Raw genomic sequence first — 26,762 nt, 5'->3', positions numbered from 1 at the left:
TGTTGGCCAGGCTGGTCTCGTACTCCTGACCTCAGATGATCTGCCTGCCTCGGCCTCCCAAAGTGCTGGGATTACAGGCATGAGCCACCATGCCCGGCCAAAACTTTAGTTAGATGGGCAGATACTCACTGGCCATTTTATAGGATCCGTAATGTTACATTGTATTTAGGATAACCATGATATTTCAGGAAAAACTAATTTTATTATTTTTATGAGGATAATATGTAATAACCTAATTTTACTTTCTATTAAAGCATAATGAAATCCAAAAGGAAAACTGATCACATGGAGAGAACTGCAAGTGTCCTTCGACGGGAGGTTTGTATCTTTGGGGTATGACAGGTTTTTCCAGCTAGACCGTTTACATGTGGTTATGACTGGCTTATGGGTAAAGTGTTAGATGAGTCTGGTCCTTTTGAAGGACAGTTGGGAAGTTTGTTATTTTTCTATTTAGAAATTTTGTGAGCAGGACATTTGATATCTGATTTGGAAAGATGACAGATACTCAAATTTTTCCCTTTAAACTTGGAATGAATGGATTACCTTTTGATGAAGAGAGTAGAGCAGCAACTGAGGGAGCCATCCTCACAGGTATGATGTTTAGGGTTATATTTTAGCACTAGAACTTCTTTTAGAGCCTACATTTTATGAATAGCTTACCTTTTTCTGTTTTTTTGTGTGGGGTCTTTTTTTTTTTTTTGCATCACATCTCAAAGTCCTTGTTCTCATTCCTACTTTAGAACAACTTCTTATTTCATCAAGGGAGAAAGCACTAACATCTGAGAAAGGAAAGTGGACGAGCTCTTATTACCCTTCTAATGTACAGATTTTTTCCACCATATTCAGACTATAGAAAGCTAATCTACCACCTGAAGGGGTGTCAAGGGCTGGGAAATAAAGGATCCGTACCCTTTACCTCAGTGAGTAACCCCATTTTTATTTAAAAACATAAATCAGATATTTGATTTTGCTTTTTTGAATGTTTGTCACTTACTCAGATATATTTAGCTTAGTGTTATAAGACTATTTAAGCTAACAATAAAAAACTGTTTCATGTAAAGAAGGATTATATACTTCTACAAACATGGGCAGAAATTATATTGTCTCATTTAAATTTATCTATTAATAGAAGGATACACTTTAATGTAAAGGCATATTGTTTAGGCCCTACTTTTAAGGCTAACTTCTTTCAGAAAATTACTTTGGGACTAAGGGTAATGTGTTGTTGATTCAGCTTAAAGTTCATTTTTTTTTTTTTGAGAAGTCTGTAAAATTAGTTTAGCATAGTAGATTTAGGAGCTTGTGGGGAAGTACACTTTTTCCAATGGTAAATCTGAAAATACTTTTTTTTTGGTTTGTTCAAGTGACCAAAAATGCTGATTCTGTAAATGTGAGACTTGTTAGGATTTCTTTTTATAAAATGAAGGCCTTGCAAATTATGAAGAAAAAAGTGATTTATCTTACAGGCTCTTTCCTGTTGTATTTTGAGGCTGGTGGAATTACAGCAGAGGTTGAAAATCTTTCCCTAGAAGGCCAGATAGTAAATACTTTAGGTTTTTTGGGCCATGCTGTCTTAATTACAACTTCTAATCTTTGATTTTATAATGTGAAAAGAGCCATAGATGGTATGTAAACAAATTTCATTTACCAAACACCCAGATTTGGCCTGCAGGTAATAATTTGCTAGTCCCTGAATTAGAGTATTCATTTCAGAATTTTATTTTACAAGACCAATTAATTTTAATAGCCTGCAGAAACTAAATGAAATATGAGCAAAAAAGAATCATCAAGCATTTACAAAACAATTAGTACATTATTTACTGTTTAACATCAACTGATATTTACTGAGCACCTCCTGTTTCTCAGGACCAAAAACTTGTTTCTTACCTTAGAGAATTCTCAAAACTATGCTGTAAGATAGATAATAATATTTTAAGACAGGTAAGATAGATAGATAATAGTATTTTCTTTTTTTTTTGAAACAGGGTGTTGCTCTGTTACCCAGGCTGGAGTGCGGTGGGTACAGGGGTACAGTCATGGCTCACAGCAGCTTCTGTCTCCCAGGCTCAAGTGATCTTCCTGCCTAAGCCTGAGTAGCGAGGACTACAGGCACACTATTGTGCCCAGCTAATTTTTAATTTTTTGTAAAGATGGTCTTGCTTGTGTTGCCCAGGCTGGTCTTGAACTCCTGGCCTCAAGTGATCCCTTCTCTTTGGCCTCCCAAGGATTACAGGCATGAGCCACCACACCTGGCCAGTATTTTCTTTTTAACAGATGAAAAGACTAAGAAGCGGACTAATAGGAACTTGCACAGCATCCATCATAGGCATTAACATACTTAATTATGTTGACTGCCAATTCTAAGGAAACATATCTATTTTTCACGTTTTTATTGTTACCACAAAGTCTTTACTTTTACATTTTTCAAATTTGTGTGGATATAAACAGTATTTTTATTTATATCACCATCATTTCTGTTTCCTAATAAAAGACCTTTATCTCCCTAAGGTTATCACCACTTATCTATAATTTCTTGCTTATTAATTTTAATAAAATATACATAAGTGGGAATGTACAGTATTCAGTCTTCTGCAGTTTACAAATGAGGCAGGCACATACTTTAAAGGTTACACCTATTAAGAAATAGATGCTAATGGCACGTCTCTCTCTGAGTACGCTCACACTCCCTTTTCTTGTGTGTGTGCTTTCCCCCTTCCAATAAATCACTGTACTATCACTAAAAGAAAAACAAAAAAAAGATGTCAACTATGATTTCTAAAATATACTTAAATATATTTAAAATTAACCTCATTAAAATTTTTGGTTTATAAATATAACTGTATAACTACAGTATGTTAAGCTTAAATGACTGTATTATGATAGTGACATATAAAGTACTGATATACATATTCTTTCAAGTTTAAAGTATCTCACCTGAGAACTGGGCTAAGGGGCAGTTCCTTAGTTTGGTTCCACTGTAATAAAATTATAAAAGGTGTATTTTCCTTTATTTAACAGATACATAACTATAGCCAAAAGGTCAGGCAACACAGAATTCAGTAAATACTGAGGATAATGCAATAGTTAATGTCAAATTCTAGCCAACTTCTAGTATTATGGAAGTATATCTAATCTTAGGGAAAACCTGTTCTAACAAAATTATCTTAAGAAAAAGGGAAAGAACTATAAAGAAACAGACTATTAGAGATCTAGTAAATATTCTTATTTTATAGATTAGGGACTGAGCTTCAGTCTTGATAAGTAACTTGCACAAGCCATATATGCCAGTGGTGAAACCAGGACTGATTGCTGAACCTGACTTCTGTTTCAGGTTCTTTTGAACATGCCCTTGTTCTTTCATGTTATGACCAAATCATATCATTTATTCACTGAATTTTAACTTTAATTTGGAAAATTAACTAATAAAACTTTTTCTCTTCAGCACAACTCTCTAGTTTTTCTAAAAATGAGCATTTTAAGAACAGAATACAGTTGATAACATTAGAGCACTCTCATAGTTCCTTAAGATCAGAACTATATACAGGAAAAAGTTCCCTTTACGTAAAGTTTGATTTGGCTGGAGAAAACTTATAAAACAGTCATAGCTTTAAAGCCTTTTTACTCTATATCATAGTGACATCCTCTGTTGTAAAACAGTTTTTTATCATCTGACATTTTCTTCAGGTAGCCAGTTTTCCTGCTTTGGCTGTCTTATAAGAGCTTCCAAAGACTTCAGTCTACTTATAGTTTGTTGTTTGTAGGTCAAGAAGAGTTATCTTAGAATGTAGCTTAGAGACTTTCTGCCAAAAACGTTCTTTAGTTGTGTCTTGTCTGCAGTAAGAATGTTCAATTCGTGGTCGAGCGCAGTGGCTCGTGTCTGTAATCCCAGCACTTTGGGAGGCTGAAACAGGAGGATCACTTGAGACCAGGAATTTAAGACCAGCTTGGGCAACATAGCAAGACCCAGTCTCTACAAAAAGTTACAAATTAGCTGGACATGGTGGTATGCTTGTAGTCCTGGCTATTCAGGAGGCTGAGACAGGAGGATCACTTGAGCCCAGGAGTTCAAGGTTACTAACGTAAGCTATTATGGTGCCACTGCACTCCAGCCTGTGTGGCAGAGCAAGACCCTGTCTCTTTTAAAAAAAAAAGGAAAAGAAAAGAATGTTCCGTAGTTTACCTCCTTATGTAAGGAGTCTTCAATGTCTATGTCTTCCATTTCCCTGGTTTCTTTTTGGGCAGATATAAAAGAATTAACTACAGGTTTAGAAAAATGCCAATAATAGATTATTTATTTGTGTTTAATTCTTCAACTGTTTAATTGTGCTAAATAAGAATGAATTATCCTGTGCTGACCTGATTTTCATGGAATATTTGTAAAGTTTGGATTAGCAAGATGATTGGTAGTTATTTCAAGCACTTTTTGGGTTTCCAAAGACTGTTGAATACCTTCTGAATTTGAAATTATCAAAGTAATAGTTATAGAATTTAGATACTCAAAAGATGTGTGAAAACCACCTATATCCATATTTTAGTTAACTGATGTTTCCAAGATAGATTCTGGTTTCCCAGTTAATCTTGTTTAACTAGTTTAAGAGTTAACATGTATTTTGACTTAAACCCGGGAGGCAGAGGTTGCAGTGAGCCAAGATTGCGCTACTGCACTCTAGCCTGGGCAACAGGGTAAGACTGTCTCAAAAAGAAAAGAGTTAACATGTATTTTGTATGCTTCTTGGTTTTGGAAGCCGGTGGCTTCAGCAAGGCAGATGAATCAAGTAATTGCATGTTCAGGGAGCACATCTGTATTAACTATATTTTTCTTTGCCTCATTTAATACAAGTGATTTTTCTGATTTGGCTTTTAGGCATACTTTTTTCTCATCTTCCAATTGTTTCTTCTGTGAATTTTTTTTTTTCTTAAGAAGGATCTTTTACTTGATTGTCTTCAGGCAGAGGAAAAAGTTGTTGGAACTGTACTTTGTTTTAAATATCAAATCCCCCGTCTGATGTCAAGAGAGTCAGGAGTGAAATGGTCGCTACCTAGTAACTGGTATTTACTGGAAACCCATCAATCTTGCTTTCTATTTTTTTTTTTAACCACTTTTCAAGTGTTTCTCATTTAGAGGAAATGGATAAAAACTCAGCTTCTGGTCTTTATTTTTTTTGTTCCTGGCGATTTGTAGAGTAAATATATATAAATATATAGCTGAGTATCACTTGTATGAGGTCCTGGGAGACCCGGGGCCAGCAAAAGGTGCAAGGCGGCCCTTCTTCCATTTCAGAATTTTATAGAACAAAATTATTGGGACTTTTGGGGGTTATTTTGAGCCAAGTTTAGGTAAACTACAAAGAAAGTTAATGCAAACTCTTGAGAATTTTAGTGCCCACAAGTCAGAAAATTACAGGAAAATCCAATCGTGGTACTACCTTTCAGGAAATTTTTAGTTGCATCTCTTCTCCTCTTCTGTTTCTTTTTCTTTCTTTCTTTTTTTTTTTTTTGAGACAGAGTCTCGCTCTTGTTGCCCAGGCTGAAAGTGCAATGGTGTGATCTTGGCTCACTGCAACCTCTGCCTCCTGGGTTCAAGTGACTCTCCTGCCTCAGCCTCCCCAGTAGCTGGGATTACAGGTGCCTGCCACCATGCCCGGCTAACTTTTTTTTGTATTTTTAGTAGAGATGGGGTTTCACTCTGTTGGCCAGGCTTGTCTTGAACTCCTGACCTCGTGATCCGCCCACCTCACTCGGCCTCCCGAAGTGCTGGGATTACAGGCATGAGCCACAGCTCCTGGCCCTCCTCTTCTGTTTCTAATTTCCCCTCTTCTCCTGTACAGAATGAGAACTGCGAAGAGTTGGGAGGAACTGGAGAAAGCTAGATGGTATCTGGCTTTCTCAGCAGTACATGGTCATTAGGAACTCGCCCCAATCTCCAGAGGGTGCTCCTAGCCATAGAGTAGGGGCTGGACCCTGGACTCGTTGAAATGAATGGCACCTCAGGTTTGGCCATAACAGAACTGGATCAGCTTCTCATAGTCTTGTCTTCCATTCTTGCCTTTAATTTATATAGTGAGTATACTTTACACATGTTATTTGCTCTTCAGTTCAAGTCCATGAGGTAGCCTAAGGATACAATGTCATCTGGATTTTACAAAGAGGAAGCAGGGCCTAGGACATGTCTCTCAGTGGTGAAAGAAAGCTTCAGCTCAGAATTCCTAGGCTAAAGGACTGTGTTGCTGCTCTTGGAGTCCATAGAAAATGGAATACTCACCCAGAAGTGTTCTTTTGGTTTTGGGCATTGTATTTCCTCTGGAAAGCTTACTGAATGACCATTTATGATGTTTATGCTTCTTACTTGGGACTGTAACTGTAAGTAGTCTGGGATTGTGCTGATGGAGGAAACTGAACTCTGAATTGAATTACGTTGGAATGTTTGTGTTTGAGTTTTATTCATTTTATTAAGAATCAAAAGAATAAGCAGTCTGAGTAACCCTAGAAATGTCAAGGAGATAAGGATAGAAATATTGTAATGCAGTAAGGATTGTTCAGGCAAGACAAATTTTACTGGAGGGGGTCATTCTGTGCTTGGCCTTATAGACTGTTGGCCTACTGAGCAATATATGCTCTGTTCATCAGTTTGTTGGGAGAGTTTGGCAGTGAAAGAATTTCTTAAATTACTAATTTGTATGCATTCATTTGTTCATTTGGAAATGTGCCAGACCCTGGGCCAGATCCTGGGGTTATAGCATTGAAAATGATAGATAAGCTCCTGTCTTCAGATTTTAATGGGACTCTGATCGGAAGACTTTATGCACCTAATTGATTTTGGAAATCTTTCTAATTCTTTTTCTATTGTACTAGTTTGCTTTTAGAAGCCTGTGTCTTTTCCTACAGTATCTTATGTGTATGTTGCCTTTTTGTTTACAAAGCACCAGATTATACAACAGATTGGTACTTGATTCTCACAACCATTCTGGGAGGGACATGTAGAGATTTTAATTTCTATTTCACAGATGAGGGGATTAAGAATCAAAGATTTAGATAGGCTGACCCTGCTTCCTCATTTGCCTGAAATAGTCCTGGTTTATGCCTCTCGTTCCTGGTGTAATAGCACTCACTTTCACTCTCAAAATTATTCCGTCTTGAATGATAAATTATATTGTTGTCCTAAGTTTAAAGGACTTGTTCAAGGGACAAGGACTCAGTCCCTGAACTCAGATCTTTGATAATAAAATCAGCTTTCCTTTATGTTACAGCAGAATATGACACTCTGTTTAGACGGACAGGGCTTAATTGAGCAATGTGTTACTAGGCATGAGAAAGGAGGGAGATACTGATGGCAGAGTGGTTAGTTAATAAATGGCTGGGCCCCTGGGGCAGATGCCTTTGGGGATCCTACAGTTCCAGGTGCTGATTTTTCCAATGCTTATAATCTGCTTGTGATCTTGCTAAGGCTTGGGTTTGAGTGGGATGGTCTGCTTAGCTGCAGAGTGGACTATGTCCCAAGGCTAACCTCTACAATTCTCTACTGGTCATCACCTATGCATTTCAAGGAGATTGCGGTAGAGTGGTCACTTCAATTTGAGGTAGGGGACATCTTTTCAACATGCACTGTTTCTCAACAGTTGTTCCTGTAATTTGCTTTGGTTATTAGAGCTTGATGGTCAAAGAACCTTTTAGAGATGATCCAGCCTGGGATGAGCAGTGCTTGACGCTCCTGGCTTCACACTGTCAGCAGTGACAAAGCAGAGCAGGTGGAGAGAAACCTCAGGCACTCACTGCCTGGAGGTAGTTGTAGGGGATCTGGGGGGCTGGACTACAGCTCTTAGAAAAACTCCCAAGGAAGTATAGTCTGATGGCCCTGGCAGCTGGCCTCTGGCCGCTAGGGGTGTGTAACTAACTCTGCTGTGAGTTGAAGGCTACAAAGAAAGGGAGGCTCCTTGGGGAAAGGCCCAGTTTAGCAGCTCTGTAATCATAGTATCTAGCACAGTGCCGGAGAAAAAAGGAGTTCCATGTTGGCTGTGTTAAATTTGAAATGGAAATTAAACAGGCTGTTGGACACGTGAGATGAGAGTTTACTGCTAGAGATGAAAAGTTGAGGCCACGTAGAGAGTAAGGGAAGAGGACTCAGGACTCAGCCCAGGAATGTGTCAACAGTTAGAGGCCAAGCAGAAGAGCAAGAGCCAGCGAAGGAGATGGAGAAGGAGTGGCCAGCCAGACAGGAAGGAGATCAGCAGAGTATTCTTGGAGCCGGGGAGAAAAGTATTTCAAGAAAGAGAGAGGAGCCAACCGTGCTGAATTCTGCTGAGAGGTCATCATTGGATTTACCAAAGTGGATAGTGGGTGACCAGAATGACTGGCTTTAGTACATTACTGAGGGTGAAAGCCTGATCAGATTGTGTTGAGGAGAGAATGGGAGATGAGAAAGTGGAGACAGGACCATATGTAACTCTTGAAATGTTGTAATGTGAATGGGAGCAGAGAAATGGGGTGAAAGCTGGATTAAAGGAGAAGCTTGTTTTGTTTGTTGTATTTTGAAAAGCAGCAAAGACCACAAGTGCCTGGATTTAAATCTGCTTTGCCCCTTACTGGCTCTGGGACCTCAGTTTTCTCATATGTAAAATGGGGATATAATAATATCGGCTTTCTAGAGTTGTGAAGACTGAGTGAATGAATGTATGTAAAGTGCCTGACATATGGTAAGGATGTCTATAAGTGTTTGCTGCTGTTGTTGTTGTTACATGTTACATGAGGTGGGAGATCCTAGAGCTCGTGTGTTCTGATGGGGAGGGTAGAGAGGGTGTGATGCAGGAGAGAGGATAGTTGCTGGAGGAAAGGCTTGAGAAGACAGAGAGGAGACCAGCCCAGGTGGACAGGTTAGCCTTTGGTAGGAGTAAAGTGAGTTTACTTGTCATTCTAGGGCATAGTGTTAACCAGCATAAGCCATTTAAGAAGTTAAATTGTGTGGTTGACAAAGAATTTTGTGTCTACCTTTGTTAGTAAATCACTTGAGTAAAATCTGCTTCTAGTCAGATTCCTACACATCAGATTGATACTCTGCTACCATTTAAATAATGTCCCTAGGTCTTGGTGTCTTTGTGTGTAAAATGGCATATGATTCTTGATAATGACTAAAGTTTCCTTCAATTCTGAAATTCTCTGAACCATACCTACATTTTTGTTTTTGGTCATCTCTAGTCATGGCTTTGCCTAAATTTTTAAGCCAGAAAATGAATGAACAGGAGTGAACAGGGAAAGCTAGCCAGGTTTCCAAAGAAATACCTATTTCCTGTACAGAGACTTTTGCACCAGCGGTAACATCAAAATATCCTACATAAAACCAGCTTTTTAAACAACTGTGATGGAATTTCCTTTTAGATGCTGACTCTGCCTAAGCATTAAACATGTGTACTGGTAAAGTTGGCAAATGTGTTGTTATTTTACTGAACACTGGAAAAGCATAAATGTTGTTTTATGGAAAATTTCATTTCCTGCCATGTGTTTTAACTTAGGACATGGATAGTTGAGGTTTCAGTTGTGAAATCTTCTGATTCGTTAAGTATAAGAGCCAGTACAAATGATAAAATACATAGTTTCTCCACTATGTTTTGCCTATCCAATAAAAGAATAGCATATAACAAGGGCCACAATTACAGGTCCTAATTATATGAACTAGCTTTTGGAGTAAAATAAATATGTGGTCTTCAAAAAGATTTCGTTGATGTTTTTAATCCACATTGCTAGAAATCTATATAGTATACAGCATTTGTGTTAAGCAAAATAGTAACAGGGAAGCATGTCTTTAAAAATAATGAATTGTGCAGGGTATTTTATGTTCCAGATATAGATAAAACAATTTTGTCCAGATTGTTAGGATAAATAGCAGTAGGTACATTACTGTTTGTATTTCAGGTTGAGTATCTCTAATGCAAAAATCTGAAATCTGAATGCTCCAAAATCCAAAACGTTTTGAGTAATGACATGACACTCAAAGGAAATGCTCATTGGAGCATTTTGGATTTCAGATTTTCACATGAGAGATGTTTAACCTATAAGTATAATGCAAATATTCCAAAATTGAAAAAAAATTGAAATCCTAAACACTTCCGGTCCAAGCATTTCAGGTAAGGGATACTCAGCCTGTCATACCAATAATTGGTCATAGACACCATCCAAATGAAAATATGGCTTAATAGAAAGTATAGCTTGTTTCCTTCCTCATTCAATTTTACATTTGGACATTGGAAAATGACTAATGCTTCCATTTCACATAGCCTAGCACTTGATCGTGACGCATTCTCGGGTATCTCAGCTGAAATTCTGCTCCCTATCTAGTTTTGTTAAGGAATTTAACACATGCCAGTTAAGCTGTCAGAAATGAAATAATCTACCTCTAGGCTGTATTTTAACAGATTATTATATCGAAAGAAAAACATGAATGTTTATAAAATAACATTTCTTTCTTTCTTTTTTTTTGAGACAGGGTCTCACTTGGCTCACTGCAGTCTTGACCTCCAGGCTCAAGTGGTCCTCCCACCTCAGCCTTCCGAGTAGCTGGGACTACAGGTGTGCCACCATGCCTAGCTAATTTTTGTAATTTTTTTTTTTTTTTGGTAGAGATGTAGGGTTTTGCCATGTTGCCCAGGCTGGTCTCAAACTCCTGGGCTCAAGCTATCCGCCTGCCTTGGCCTCCCAAAATACTTTTGTAAATGTAAGAAAGGGGAATAACGAAGTAATAGAGACCTCTGATGATTCTCATTACTTGTCTTTGTAATAAGATACTTAAAAAAGAATGTGTAGCAAACAAAGGAAAATACCAGTTCTACTAAATAAATCTCTGCTCTCCCTGAACTCTCCCATACTTTTAAACATGAATCTGGATTTTCTATAGTGTTCTCTTTCCCTATCCACCCGGCTTAAAAAAAAAAAAGTGCTCCTGCATTTCTACCAATCTTTGTTCTGGAAAACCATTTTAAGTGACTTAAAGTTCAAGTTTTTATTCATTCTGCAGATACTTACTGAGCCTTACTATGTGTTGGGCCCTGTGCTTCATCTAGGGAGTTGACTAATACGTGCTGAATATGGTCAGAAAGGCGAAAACATTATATTGGTAGAGTTGAGAGTATGAAGAGAAGAGGGAGGACCTCAGGCAGGGGGTGTTACTTGAGCAGGGCCTAGAAGGGTGAGCAGAAGGTTGGTAGAACTGAGAGAGCTTGGCACATGCTGAATGACCTAGGTAGGGTTTTGGGGAAGGGCAGGTGTTAGGTACCTTTGAGGACCAGCAGGTTGTCCAGTTTGGCCGAAAAACCACGAGCACTGATCCAGGAGGAGTCCCAAGTTCGTATGAGTTAAACAGGACTTTTAGCTTTTGTTTTATTTTTTTTTTTCAGTTATCGAGTGGTAAAGAGCCATTTAAGGTTTTTAAGCTGGAGAGTAACTCAGTTAGGTTGGAACATTAGGAATATTTGCCTGTTGGCTGCTTTGAGAGACACAAGAAGGAGACCAAGGTAGTAGTTCAAGTGAGAAGAAAGAAATTCTCAGCTTAGGGTGATGGCAGGTAGGCAAGGGAAAGAAAAAACATGAGCCAAATTTATGGAATTTGGCTGTGTTAGGGACAGTATACCAGAAAGAGTCAAAGTTTGTGTGTGTTTGTGTATCAGCTGAAAATGTAATTGACTGTGTTGAGTCCAAGACGCATCCGTAATTGAATATCCGGTAATGGAAATAAGCTGATTTTGCAAGGCTCTGTGAGGGCAGGTGCAGTCTTCTCTATCTCTGCATACCCTGTTCCCCAGTTTCAGGCACCATGCTCAGTAAGTGTTCGTGGAAGGAATGACTTTGGTGGATTTCATTGTATGGCATAAGTGAGTTTACCATTGGAGCAGAACCATCAGATGATTTAGGGAGGGTCAAGCTAACCTGGATTTGAATCCGCAACTCCTAGCTAGGTGATCTTGAGCAAGTTACTGAATCTTTCAGTTTCCTCATCTGCAAGATGTAGGATAACAACACTTTCTCTTGGGATATAATATGATTATTCATATCAACTGAATGAATGAATGCACATAAAATATTTAACCTAGCATCTGGTATATACCTGAGATAAATGCTCCTCAGGCATTGGCTGTTGTTACTTATGGGGAGTGTTGATGTCAGCTTGTGATTGGCAGAAAAGTAATGATGAGTTGTCAGCAGAAGGTGGGAGGAGAATAGTAGTCTGTGAGTCCTTGAGGGCCTCAACCTGGAGTGGCAGAGGGAGTAGGAGCAAGGCAGTTTAGGGAAAGATGCTATGGAAGAAGTGAGAGAAGGAATGGTAAAGGAGAAAGACCAGGTCAGTGATAACAGGAGGGGACCTGAAAAGTTCAATATGGCTGTTCCAGACAAGGAGAATGTGTCAGTGTGGAAAATACCAAATTCAGAGAGGTCAGGGAGGGTGAGAACTGAGACTGGACATTGAGTTTGGTTGTTCAGAAAGACCCCAACCAACTGTCAAAGGAGAAATTGCAAGAGCACCGAAGCTAGGTTACCTGTGGTTAAGGTGAGCATCAAGGAAAAAGGGAAGATTCTGTGGGCTAAAGAAGAGCTGATTGTCTCAGTAGAGGAAGAGACGAAAGGCAGGATTTCTAAAATATATTCAAGACAGTATGGCTTTTACGTTTGCACTGGTAAAAACATGTACAAGCCCACCACAGAGCAGTTTCTTGTTGTCCATGTGAGCAGTCTCTCTGAGATGTTCAGTGCTCAATTTTTAAGGCCCTGGTGCAAAAGCATTGGTATGGTGGCATATATAGTTATAAATGGAATAAAATGTAATATATAATGTAAACAAATGCTAGTTAATTTTAATTAAGACAATGAAATATAGTCGTGTTGCCTGGTGACGGGGATGTTTTGATAAATGTGTCATTAGCTGATTGGCATTGTGCAGACATAGAGTGTACTTACACAAACCTGGAGGGGATAGCCTACGACACACTTAGGCTAAATGGTATAGCCTATTGTTCCTAGAGGACAAACCTGTATGCATGTTACTGTACTGAATATTTCAGGCGTTTGTAACACAATGATATTTGTGTGTCTAAACATAGAAAAATAGTAAAAGTCTGGTATTATGGGATCACCTTGTATATGTGCTTTGTCGTTGACCAAAATGTCATTGCACAGCACATGACTGTACATTATAACCAACATTAATGAGTTCTGTGGGCTAGCAGCGTTGTAAGTACTTTTGTCAATATTATCTCATTTAATCCTCCCAGCAATCCTATGAGGTATAGGTGGTATTATTCTCATTTTATAGCTGAGGAGGGCTAGGTAACTTGCCCAGAGTCACACAGCTGGTAAGCAGTAGAGCTGGGACTAAATACCAGGCAGTCCAGCTGCAGAGCCCATGCTGTTAACAGCCATATTCTGCTGCTTACTTTATTTTGTTGCTGAACTGCTTTGAATTGCAAATGGCATTAGATGTAATCTTTGATGAAACAGGAATGTACTAAAGGGAGGAAAATTGAACATGAAGGAAAGGGCTGGTGGTTGCTAATGGAACAGTGTTTCCAAGAGAGTAGGCAGGATTAGGACCAAGAGTGCAGGTAGAGGGTCAGTAATGGAAAATTACCCCACTTGATTTTTAGGAGAGGAGGAAGAGAGGGTTGACAAAAATATGGAGAAAGAAATGTTAGGGATTTTGCAGGAGGGAGGGAAAGGTAGATAATACTAGAAGATACTTTGAGGTGGTGAGAGAGACCACCATCCATCATGAGAATTATCCAGTGGATTTTTGAAAATGGTCTCCACGAATAGTTTGATGAGATTTAGTAGTCCTATTGGAGTAGAGGGCCTGCATGAGCTAGCATTAGGATGGGACGTTCATTGACCTTGACAGATTTCCAAAGCACCCTTTGGTGGAGCTGTGAAGATCACACTTTCCAAGGAGAGGGCTATATTTTGGTTAGTTGCTGATTTGCTGCCACAAGTAGAGATGAACAGACATAGAAGGTTGAGGAAAGAGTCATGTTGTCTTTTTTCTTTGCTTGTGAAGATGTTCCAGGCTTACAGGACAAAGAAACACAAAGCAGATGAAAGAATAAAGGAAATAGAGACCTTTTGAATTTGAAGGGGTGTTGAGCCATGAATGGCACATACCTGCATAGCTCCCGAGTCAAACCTATTCAAGGCTTTCCAGAAATCAGATACATCATGTAAAAATAGTGCTTCTCAAGTTTTCTGTAGGGAAGGGCTGTTTCTATTGTTAAGGTTGTGAACTGTTTCCATTTTATAAAATATCGTATGATAAAAAATGAATTTGAAAATTAATTAAAAACAAAGACATGAAGAATGCAAACCCATTTTGTTTTCTGTTACTAGACTCAACGGGCACAAGATTGTTCTGTGAAATTGTTAAAGTTTCTAAGTGCCTGCTTTTGATTTCTGAAATTAGCTCTTTGTGGACTCCTTACACCCCCAGAAGCAAGAGTGGGCCTCACTTGGCCCAGTACTGATGGAGAATTTAATGGCGGCTCCTTGATAAGACCCTGGCTTGTTCATAGAGTTCCAATTCCCTGAGCTCTTGCCAGAGTGCCTAGCCCAGTGCACAGCACATTGTGGATACTCAATCAAATAAATGCCGGTTAAATGATCCCTTGAATAGATGATTTTTGAATGTAGGATAAAATTAAATTAGTATGATAGCAAGTCTCTCAAAAAAAAGTTAATTAAAATGCATTCACATGGTGGTAGGCTGAACTAAAGCAAAGTGTGTTTTACCTTGTTTGGCAGTTTTCAAAAACCACATCTTCGTAGATTTCAAAAACCTTAGTTCTCAGGATGCCACCATTTGTCCCTTGCGCTGTGTACGCACTAATCTCAGCCACAGTTCATCTTTTGGTTTTAGATTGTGTCAGCAGCTAAGGTGTGTGGAGCTGCCAGTGAGTCACCGTCAGTGAAGAGCCTCCGCTTGCTTGTTGCTGATCAAGACTTTTCCTTTAAAGCTGGCCAGTGGTAAGTGACTTTTTTGTGTTCCAAGTATGTATGTTCAAGAAGGTGCCATCAGATAGAAGGGATTATTTTTTCTTCTGGAAAAGGCTAGCCATTCCCTTGAGGAAGAGGAATTCTAAATCATATCTGCTCAGGGCGAGCCTTTGTTGGCACAGAGGATCTGATTCCTTTCCTGGCCTCAGAGCCCACTTGGGTTTTGAGCCTGTGGCTCCCTCAGTCATATATGAAAATTGCTGTCTTGTGTTTTCCACATTCAAAGCTAGTATTGGCCCATGAAACTGACAACTCTGATAATTACACTCTTCAGGAATGGTTGCTAACAGAACGCACTTCAGTAATCTAATCTCCTTGAGTTATGTGTTGCAGGAAATTCATAGGTTTTTAAAAAGTCTTCTTTGTGTCCAATGCAGAGTAAACAAAGTATCCTGAAGAGAAGAGGAACTAGTGACGTCATCACAGGGCTCACTACCCTCTTGACTGAATTCGTCTATCATATGTACCTTATTTGGGTTGAATTTAAATACTTTGCCTAATTTGTTATCAGGATTCCCCAGTCAGGCCCAGCTCCCCAGAACCCCCATACAAATCATAAGTCTGTCCCATTTGACTCGGGACTGATCAGCATGCTGACTGGGTAACATTTCCTCCGAATGCGGCCTCCCTGAGCTTCAATTCAAGTTCAATTGTAAAGAAAGCAACTTGAATTTCCCTAGGAAAGGTGTGTTTGGGTGTGTGTGTCCTTTATTTAAATAAAGCATTCATTTCTAAATGGATTTCTGGCATGTCAGTCTTGATAGTGTTTCTTAAGAGTCACTTGACTAATTTTGGCAGTCTATCTGGAAGTGTAGTTTTGTTAGGAGGATGTGTGATAATAGCAAGTGTGATAATAGCAAGAGTTAGCAGTCTTGTGTGTTAATAGTTTGCCTTTGAATTTAGAACTAGAAAACAAGATGCTGATTGCAATAATTTGGGTTTGTGAAGCAATTTACTGCAATCTTTGCACATGTTCGATGATACACATTAAATGCATTTTGTCCGTTTTAGGGGGTGGGCAACATATTTACCCTTCAAAAATGGTTTAGCAGTCATTATATTGAAAAGTGGAAACTTTAATTGTAATGATCTGTTTTCCATTATTTCCTTTCTGTGGAAATGTTTGTGTCCTGTGCAAAGCACTGTCTCTGTGCCTTCAACTCTGAATCCTGCCAAGACTCAGACCCAGCCTCCTGGTTAGGAAAAGCCTGTGCATTGGTTATTGTGCTGCCACTGTGGTGTGCCTGCAAGTGTAATGCACTCGCTAACCTCAGTTACCTGATAAGAAAATGTCCTCATTCCCTAGTGATATTTGTAGAAATATTTGTGATTCTCAAGATGAAATGATTTGGGGTTGGTGTCATGTATACCATCCCAATGAATGGATTTGGCCATTTCACTGAATTTAGGCCTGGTTTTCATATGTGCCTGTCAGACTTCTTCGGAGGTCGGACTTGGCGGGTAAGGATCACTGGCTGGTGGTGGTGACGCTTTGCCTCCCAGGTGTTGATTAGTATTCATTCCAGCCTCCTGGGCTCTCCTCTTTGAACAGATTTTACCCTTACCATTGATTATGGTTTCTAGGGGTTGTGAGTTCGTTTTGATATTTGACCTTATGGTTACAGAATGGCCATTTTGCTGAGGTTGGTGGTGTCTGTCCCTTCCATGCTGTTGCTTGAATGGCTTTGTGCTCTAGGCTGTTTCAGACCATCAGCTTGGTAGTAACCACCATGTGGCACTTTGGAGAAGAGGGCAAGGATTAGGGAGAGGGAGTGAGGATGTGGCTGCCATGCAGTTTGTGTAGTTGGGATTCTCAGACTGGAGAGCTGCTAGAAATCAAGGAGAGGGTTGCTGTTGGGCTTATCTTTGGGGTAAGAGATTGGGCCGTGATTCCACATCTTTGAAATTTTGACCGGTGGCTTCCTCTGACACCTACCAAACTCTGAGAATGAGGTTCCAGGTGCAACTCTAACTAAATAAATGAATGTTGTCTGTGACTAGCTGGAGCTTTGGCCACAGATCCCCATGTAGACACCTTCAGCATAGATCAGATATAGGCCTCAAGGGGCTCTTTTTGCACTACACTGTGTTCTTACTGGGCCTTGCAGAGAGGGCTGATTCCTGTAGCAATAAAGCAGTTCCAAGAACTCTAGCAATCCAACCCCGAGAGAAAGGCCAAAGGCAGAACCACCTCAAAACATTTCTCACATGAGCAGGGTTGAACTTCTTGGTTCATCTTACTAGTAGGCCTACCACTTGCTAGCTCCTTGGTGAGGCCTGCCCTTGACCAGAATTCCTCCTCCCTTGGGGTGGAAAGATTGACACTCGCTCTTGGGTCTGGAGCATGCCACCACTAGTCCTCACACAGTGTGCAGGTGCCCTGAGTTTCTAGATTCACATTTGGCTGTGGTGCTCACTGCCTGCCTCTGGTATTGGTTACGCTACTGTGGGTAGCAGTGTATTGTCGCCTAGTGCCCTGGAGACTGCTCAGCTCACGTGCTTGCTTTCTACCAGCTAGCTCTGTGATGTGGTCAGTTTCCTTATTTGTCTGGGCTTCAGTTCTCATATCTTCAAAGAGGGAGCAGTAGTATTCCTACGTTTTGGGATATTTAAAGTGTTTAGCATAATGCCTAATGTTAACTTTGTTTGATTTTAGCTTTTGTTATTGCTAATAAGTATTTCATTCAGTTAGATCATATGTGCTGATAAGGCCCAGGGGACAGATTCCAATTCTTATCTCCTTGGTCAGTTTCCCTGCACTGAAGCTGTTGATTGGAAGAGTGGCAGGCCAGGCAGGAGTGGGGGCTCATCACCACCATGTCACCACTGATGCCCCAGTCAGTACTCAGTCCACACTTGGCTAGGTATACCTTGCCTCCTGAGGGGAAGTAAGGCCAAAGCATTTTCACAGAGTGGAGGGAATTCCTGGTCCTAGTGTGTCTGACTTCCTACAAGATAACATAAGTTTAGATGCTAGAAAGCAACTTTGAGCCCTGCTGAGAGAAAGAGAACACCAAGAAGAAACACTGGAGGAGCAAGATTAGAGAAGTAAGACTTTACCCCTACCCTTGAGCAGGGCTGCCACACTGTAGATAGATAATATCCTTACAACTTACACTGATTCTCACAGGACTGCACATAACATAGCACTGTATTCCTTGGCATCTTTTTTCAAACTGTGTCCTCCCCCATTGCTTATCTGGTAAGCAATGTGTGTCTTTTAAGACTGTTTAAAGGGCATCTCTTCTGTGAAGTCTTTCTTAATTCCTATACTCCTGGTAGAATTGACTCCTCCTTCCTCTGCCTTGCCTCGCTATGCTAAGCAGATTTTATCATTGCCCATTTAATTGTATGTATTTGTTAATTTTCCTCCTCTTAGAGTGGGTTCATTGAGGGCAGCAACTAAGACATACATGCATCTTTGTACCTCCAGCAAGTACCACAGTGCCTGTATATGGTAGGCAGGTGCTCTCTTTGATGTTTGCATTAAGTGAATGAGTGAGGGGCTCTGAGAACTGTAGGCAAGGACTAAAGAGTTCTGGGATCTCATAGTATAGCTGCTGTATGCTTGGCACTGGGGCTCCCTTTGTGGACAGGACCTGGCTGCCTGGTGTGTCATGGTTGGATGTGGACATCCACTGCTTCACCGCACACCTAGGCTCCTTCTGCATACACTCACTCATTGGGTATATAGTAAGGGCTTTAACTCATGGCTCCAAGAGTGCTCATCCTGCAAAGGACATTTTTAAAGGTGTGTGTTTAAGGTTTAATTCTTTCTTGGACAGATGTTTTATGAAATATGTATTGTGCATATTTTCTTAAATCCATTCAGATGAAGTTTTTATGTAACTTAAATTCTTCTGTATTTTTTAATGAAGGAGTCCTTTTTTTCCAAAGGTAGCTTTCCAGAATTACTAGAGAAGAGGGTTCCCTTTCATTCAACTGAGAGAATGGTCTTCATCATCATTGAGCAGCAGAGGGCACTGTAGTTCAGGAGATGAAGCAACAAAAGTAGCTCATTAATGTATTTATTTTTTAAACATGGAAATAATGGAGATTTTTTTATACCTCCTCTGTGATAGCATATAGCAACTGTGTTAACAAATGCTAACGATAGTCTTTTAAATTTTTATCTTGTCAGAAATGAAAAGAAAGTTGAAGTACTCATGGAAAAGAGTCAAGTGAAAATAGGTTAAAGTTGGCTAAAGACCTTTTCTGGAGCGCTTCCAATCCAGAACTGGTTTTTAAAGACTTATAATAAATGACTGGAAATGTAAGGTCATAGACTGCAGGAGAATATTTTTTTAAGGTCATAGATCAGATTAGAGAACATCTTTTGCTTTTCTTTTAGGCCTGTATGTAGGTAAGCAACTGGGGAAGGATGATACTTTTTGCTCTTGTGATGGCTGTGAAACACCTAGATTGGATGTTTATGTTTCCCAGATATGGGGATGAGAATTTTTTGTGGTTCTGTGTTCCAATACATTTTTCTTGGTATGTGACTAGGTTTATTGCATTTCCTAGAATCCTCACCAAAAAAGTGTTTCTGTGGCATAGAATTATTGAAAGCTTGAAACCCAGGAGTTCTAGACTACAGGATGTGGTTAGAAGAAAAGAAGGAAACGTTAAGACTTGTGTAACTCAGAGGCCATATCAGCCTATTAAGTCTGTCAAATGCTAGTGAGAGAGTTTTTGTTGCTTTTCTTGACCCTTTTTTCATACTTTTTAAAACTTAAAAAGACTGTTATGTTGAGATATATTCATATAAAATTTAAACATTTAAAGTGTACAATTCAGAGGTTTTAGTATATTAATAGAGTTGTGCAGCTATCAGCACAATCACATTTAGAACATTTTTATCCCAGAAAGAAACTCTGTAATGATTATTATTCATTCCGTATCCTCCTGCCTGGCTTAGATGACCACTAATCTATTTTGTCTCTATGGATTTGTCTCTTATGGACATTTTATACCAGTGGAATCATACAATACAATGTGTGGTCTTTTTGTGATTGGCTTCTTTCACTTAACATGATTTCAGGGTTCATCTATGTTGTAGCCTGTATCAGTACTTCATTCCATTGTATGGATATGCCACATTTTGTTTATATCTTCATTAGCTGATGGACATTTACATTGTTTCCACTTTGGGGCTATTGTGAATAATGCTGCCATGAACATTCATGTACAAGTTTTTGAGTGAACATATAGTTTCACCTATCTTGGGTCTAAACCTAGGCATGGAATTGTTGGGTCATATGCTAACTGTAACATTTTCAGGCACTACTAAATTGTTTTCTAGAGTGGCTGTGCCATTTTACATTCCCACCAGCAATGTATAAATGTTCCAATTTCTCCAGACCCTAAGACTATTGTTTGTCTCTTTGATTATAGCCATCCACGTGGTTGTGAAGTGGCAGCTCATTATGATTTTGACTTACATTGCCCTAATGACTATTGATGTTGAACATCTCTTCATGTGCTTATTAGCCATTTATATATCTTCTTTGAAGAAATATTAATTAAAAGGATTTTTTCAGTTTTTTATTTGGTTGTCTCTTTATTACTGAGTTGTAAGAGTTCTTTATATAATCTGAATACAAGAACCTTAATATTAATAGATATATTATTTAAAAATATTTTTCCCATTATGTAGATTGTCTTCTTAACTTTTTTTTTTTTTTTTTTTGAGATGGAGTCTCACTCTGTTGCCCAGGCTGGAGTGCAGTGGCATGATCTCGGTTCACTGCTACCTCTGCCTCCCGGGTTCGAGTGATTCTCCTACCTCAGCCTCCCAAGTAGCTGGGACTACAGGTGCATCTGCCACCATGCCCAGCTAATTTTTTTTATTTTTAGTAGATACGGGGTTTTACCATGTTGGCCAAGCTGGTCTCGAACTCCTGACCTCAGGTGATCTGCCCACCTTGGCCTCCCAAAGTGCTGGGATTTGTATAGGCATGAGCCACTGTGCCCGGCCCTGACTTTCTTGATGATAACATTTGTAGCACAGAGTTTTAAATTTTGATGAAATCTGTTTCTCTATTTTTTTTCCAACCCTTTTGGTTTGGGGTCATATCTAAGAAGCCATTGCCATGAAGTCTTACTCCTGTGTTTTCTTCTAAGAGTTTATAATTTTAGCTCTTACATTTAAGTTTCTGCTCTATTTTGACTTAATTTTTGTATATGTTGTGAAATAGGAGTCCACATTCATTCTTTGTATGTGGTTATTCAGTTCTCCCAGTGCCACTATTGAGTAGACTGTTCTTTTGCCATTAAATTTGGCACCCTTGTCTAAAATCAATTCACCATGAATTTAAGGCTTTATTTCTGGACATTCCGTTCTTTTCCATTGATCTACATGTCTGTCCTTATGTCAGTACAACAACATTTTCATTACTGTAGCTTTGTAGTAACTTTTGAAATCAGGACATGTGAGTCCTACAAATGTAAACTTCTTTTTCAAGATTGTTTTGATGATTATGGGTTCCTCAAATTTCCATATGAATTTTATGATCAACTTGTCAATTTCTACAGTGAAAACACCTGGGGTTTTAGTAAGTATTGCATTGAATCTGTGGATCAATTTGAGGAGTATTGCCATCTTGGCAATATTTAAGTCTTCCACACCATGAACATGGGATATGCTTCCATTTACTTAGATCTTTAATTTTTTTCCAATGGTGTTTTGTAGTTTTTGCTGTGTTAAGTCTTACACTTATTTTGTTAAATTTATTCCCAATTATTTTATTCTTTTTTATGCTATTATAAGTGTAATTGGTTTTCTAAATTTCACATTTGGATTGTTCATTGCTAGTGTATAGAGATACAGTTGATTTTTGTCTGTTGATCTTGTATCCTGCAAACTTATTTGAATTTATTAGTTCTAATATCTTTTTAGTGAATACATTAGTATTTTCTATATGACAGCATACCATCTGCAGCTTCCACCTCTGCAATCTGAATGCCTTTTATTTCATTTTCTTGTTTACTTACTTTGGCTAGAACCTCTAGTACAATGTTGAGTTGGAGTGGTAAAAGTAGACATCCTTGTCTTGTTTCTCTTAGGGGGGAAACTTTCAGCCTTTCACTATTAAGTAGGATGTTAGTTGTTCTGATCACTTTTTATTTCATTTTCTTGTTCACTCACTTTGGCTAGAACCTCTAGTACAGTGTTGAGTTGGAGTGGTGAAAGTACACATCCTAATCTTGTTTCTCTTAGGGGGGAAACTTTCAGCATTTCACCATTAAGTAGGATGTTAGCTATGGGTCTTTTGTAGGTGCCCTTTATCAGGTTGAGAAAGTTCCCAATTATTCCTAATTTGTTGAGTATTTTTGTTATGAAAAAGTGTTGGATTTTGTCAAATGTCTTTTCTTGACTATTGAGATGATCATGTGGGTTTTGTCATTTATTCTACTGAGTGGTGTATTACATTTATTTATTTTCAGATGTTAAACCAACCTTGTATTCCTGGAATTTTTGTACCTAAATTCAGAAGGGATACTGGTCTATAGTTTTCTTTCAATGTCTTTGTCTGGCTTTGGTATGAGGGTAATACTGGCCTCATAAAATGAGTCGGGAAGTGTTCTCTTCTGTTTTTGGAATAGATTTTGAAGGATTTGTATTAATTTTTAAATGTCTGATAGAACTTAACAGGATGCCATCTGGACCTGAGCCTTTCTTTTTTTTTTTTTTCTTGACATGGAGTTTCGCTCTTGTTGCCCAGGCTGGAGTGCAATGGTGCAATCTTGGCTCACTGCAACTTCTGCCTCCCAGGTTCAAGTGATTTTCCTGCCTCAGCTTCCCAAGTAGCTGGGATTACAGGCATGCACCCCTACGCCTGGCTAATATTTTGTATTTTTTTTTTTTTTTTAGTAGAGACGGGGTTTCACCATGTTGGTCAGGTTGGTCTCGCACTCCTGACCTCAGGGGATCCACCTGCCTTGGCCTCCCAAAGTGCTGGGATTACAGGTGTGAGCCACTGCGCCTGGCCTGGGCCTGAGCTTTTCTTTGTGGGGAGTTTTAAAATTATTAACTCAATCCTTTAACTTGTTATGGGTCTGCTCAGATTTTCTTTCTTCTTGAGTCAGATTTGGTAGTTTATGTCATTTTAGGAATGTGTGCATTTCATGTAAGTTAGCTAATTTTTTGGCATATAGTTGTTCATGGAATTCCTTTATAATTCTTTTTATTTCTATAAGCTTTGTGATGATGTCTTCTCTTTTATTCTTGATTTTAGTAACTTTTTTTCATAGTCTTGCAAAGGTTTGTCAGTTTTGTTTAATTTACCAATTTTTAAAATTGCTTCAACAATAATCATTTATTTGGCTTTCTTTTTAGGGTTGATTTCTTTATTCCAGGAGTCTCTGTGGTTGGTGGGTTTTCAATATGCTCCAGTCCCAGACTGCTAGAACAAGAGAGAGTGATAGAATTGGCAGTGAAATATACGAACCACCCTCCTGCCCTCTGGGTTCACAATACGGTAAGCAAACTGCCTGTTTAAACGCGATGATCTGGGAATCTCTGCCACCCACAAAATTTGTGTTAAGCTCATTTGATTCACCTAAGAAACCTGGGCTTGAGTAAAAGAGTACATGCCCACAAAGAGCTTCTAAGAAAGGTCAAAGAAACTTTGATGCATTAAGTATGAGTCAGAGACTTTGGGATCTGGAAGTATTTTCTGGGTCACCAAACGGTATTCAGTTGAATACTGCTTTATAATTAAAATATTTTATATTTTAGACAAGTTCTAAAACGTTGGCTCTCTGTGTCATGTAAATGGTAAATCTCTAAATCAGATTATTTTGTCCTAACCATCCTAAATAAAGGGAATTAAATTATTATTCTGTCATTTTTGGAGGGGAAACTATCTGATTACATAGTACTGCTTCTTCCCAGAGGTGAGCACAGCTAAATCCACGGTGCCATTGCCTCTCTATTTCAGTGTCTGGAAAGCTCTTCACTTGGGATTCTGAGAGAGAATCCAATTTGACTGCTGTTAATAACTCTTATTTCACCACAGGGCTCAACACAATCCTACAGAAGTTGCCTGTCATTACCTACTAGAACTCTGATAACAAAGAATGAGCTCAGAACAGATCAGTTACTCGTTGTCTTAGTTTTTGACCCTTCTATCCTTTTCACTTATTGCTTTTTCTATCCTTTTCCTTTTCCTTTCACTTCCTCTTCATTACAAGAATGTCTTCTATATTTACCAACAACCTCCATCCCATCCCAGGCATTTTCTTACCTTCTTTACCAAAAACACATACCAGTACAAATATGGCTTCAAAAACAGCATTTTCCTGTTTCCTGGAAATCATTGAAAATCAACAAAGGAAAAAGAAAACAAAACCTCTATTTTCAGCAAAACTTGGAAACACACTGTAGTATATTTGTAAAGGTTGCAGAGAATTTTTGGGTTTCTGTAGGAACCCCATGGAATTAAGTAGAGGAGAGAGGCCGAGTAGCAAATTTCATAGAGCACCAACAAAAATACATGAGGGAGTGGGGTGGGACTTACAGCTCTTGCCTGCAAAAGAGGGTATGGAAACACAGTTGAGTTTTGTGGCTGTAGAAGGCCCTCCTGAACGCAGCAAGGTTCAGTTAGGAGAGAAGGCACGCAAAGAATCACACAGGCAAACCATGTTTGTAAGAACTAATATGTCCTGTAGTAGCTGAAGAGAGCTTTTATGTTGTGAAAACCAGCTAGCTTAGGATACTCTCTGGCCCATCCCCCAGTGTAGGACCCTCTTGCAAGTAGTCAAAAAAAAAAAAAAAAAAAGCACAGTTCATTTCAATCTGATGAAAGAAATCAAAGAAGACATGAGTAAATAGAGAGATGTACTGTGTTCATAGATTGGAAAACTCAACGTAGTAAAGAAGTCAGTTCTCCTTAAATTGATTTATAGATTGAACATAACAATAATCAAAATCTCAACAGGATTTTTTATAGATATGGACAAAGTGATTTTAAAATTTATATGGAACAAAAAAGGACCTAGGATAGCTAAAACAATTTTGAAAAAGAAGAATAAAGTGAGAAGAATCACATTAATCAAATTTAAGACTAAGATAAAGCTACAGCATTCAAAACAGTATGGTATTGGTGAAAGGAGAGAGACAACATCAAATAATGTAACAGAATGAAGAGTTCAGAAATAGACTGACATATATGGTCACTTTATTTTTGACAAAGGTGCTAGATTCAATGGAAAAATCGAATGGCAAAAGGATAAACTTTTCAACAAATAGTTCTGGAACAATTTTGCATCTAGATGCAAAAAACAAAAAAACGAAAAACCAAAAACCTTCAACCTAAATCTAAACCTCATAATTTATATTCAGAATTAACTCAAAACGGGTTGTAGATCTAAATGTAAAACATGGTACTATAAAAGTTCTAGAAGAAAACAGGAGATATTTGGAACTCGAGAATAGGTAAAATTCTTAAACACAATACCAAAAGCAAGATCCATCAAAAAAAAGGTTAATGATAGGACATGGTCAAAATTAAAACTTTTTCTACAAAAGGCATGTAACACAATTTAAAAACAAGCTTCAGACTGGGAGAAAATACTTACGAATCAGATATCAACAAAGGGCTTGAATCTAGAATATATAAAGAAATCTCCAAAGTCAACAAAAAGAAAACAAGCAACATGATTTTTTTAAATGGACAAAGGATTGAACAGACACTTCAGTAAAAAAGGATATGAGGATGGCAAATAAGCAATGAAAGGTATTCAAACATCATTAACCCTGAGGGAAATGTAAATTAAAACCATATGTGGTGGGATGCCACTACAGATCTAGTCTAATGTCTAAAATTAAAAATATTGACAATACCAAGCGTTGGCAAGGATGTGGAACAACTGGAACTCTCATATATTGCTTATATTGCTAGTGGGAATGCAAAATAGTACAGCCAATCTGGAAAGCATTTTAGCAGTTTTGTATAAAGTTAAACATACACTTAACATATGACCCAGCCATACCACTTCTGAGTGTCTTAGAGAAATGAAGGCTATGTTTATATAAAAGCATAACATGAATATTTATAGCAGTTCTATTCATAATTATTAAAAACTTTTAGAAACAACCCAAATGTCCCTCAGCAGGTGAATGGATAACTTGTGATATATTCATACAAGGGACTATTAAAGAGATGAATTATTGATGCATGCAGCAATGTGGGTGAATCTCAGAGGCATTCTGTTGAGTGCAAGGAGGCAGTCCCAAAAGGTTACATACTGTAAAATCCCATTTTTGTCACATTCTGGAAGACAAACATATAATGATGGGAAACAAATCAGTGGTTGACTGGGGTTGAGATGACTGTAAAGGTAGGATCGATAGCACAGGGGAATATTTTCAGGGGGTGATGGAACTAATATATGTTTTGATTTTGATGATTGTTACCCAGATCTATATGTGTGTTAAAATTCATAGAACCGTATACCAAAAGAAAAAGATTTCTGTTAAGGAAATTTTAAAAATAAGTTTTAAAAAATGTGCAGGAGCAACGCAATATATTCTTGTGGTTTACACATCAAGTTGTGTCTGTCCAGGATAACCCCCAGATGACTGTGTAGGCATTTCTATTGTAAATGTATCCCGTCACATTTTTACCCTGCAACCTTCCGAGTCTCTCCGTCAGTGTGGCCTCAGCTGCCTCATTGCTTTTTGGAGTCTCTGTGGATTTTCCACTCATTACTGGCTCTAGGTTGCTCCTAGAGGTGCTAAA

The 26,762-nt window shown here is 38.6% G+C and overlaps 1 protein-coding gene and 1 pseudogene across 19 annotated transcripts in view; one reads left to right on the top strand and one right to left on the bottom strand.

The window, feature by feature from the left end:
• OXNAD1 (oxidoreductase NAD binding domain containing 1) overlaps window positions 1–26,762 on the top strand; it is a 105,616-nt gene that overhangs the window by 6,200 nt on the left and 72,654 nt on the right. For 16 of the 19 annotated variants that reach the window (XR_008523221.2, XR_010139104.1, XR_008523218.2 and 13 more), the window contains 3 exon segments: window positions 255–318; window positions 14,882–14,988; window positions 23,357–23,498. Coding sequence is in view for 13 of the 19 variants with exons in the window: in XM_063721631.1 (XP_063577701.1) it covers window positions 255–318; window positions 14,882–14,988; window positions 23,357–23,498 (313 nt within the window). In the remaining 6 variants the exon portion in view is untranslated. 19 annotated transcript variants of the gene reach the window in all.
• On the bottom strand, window positions 3,624–9,996 carry LOC103890239 (THAP domain-containing protein 5-like; annotated as a pseudogene).

This window comes from Pongo abelii, chromosome 2 (genome assembly GCF_028885655.2).
Source record: "Pongo abelii isolate AG06213 chromosome 2, NHGRI_mPonAbe1-v2.0_pri, whole genome shotgun sequence".
In the NCBI taxonomy this organism is placed as follows: Eukaryota; Metazoa; Chordata; class Mammalia; order Primates; family Hominidae; genus Pongo; species Pongo abelii.
The sequence above is the reverse complement of the archived record's forward strand: the minus strand, read 5'-3'. Positions and strand labels throughout refer to the sequence as shown.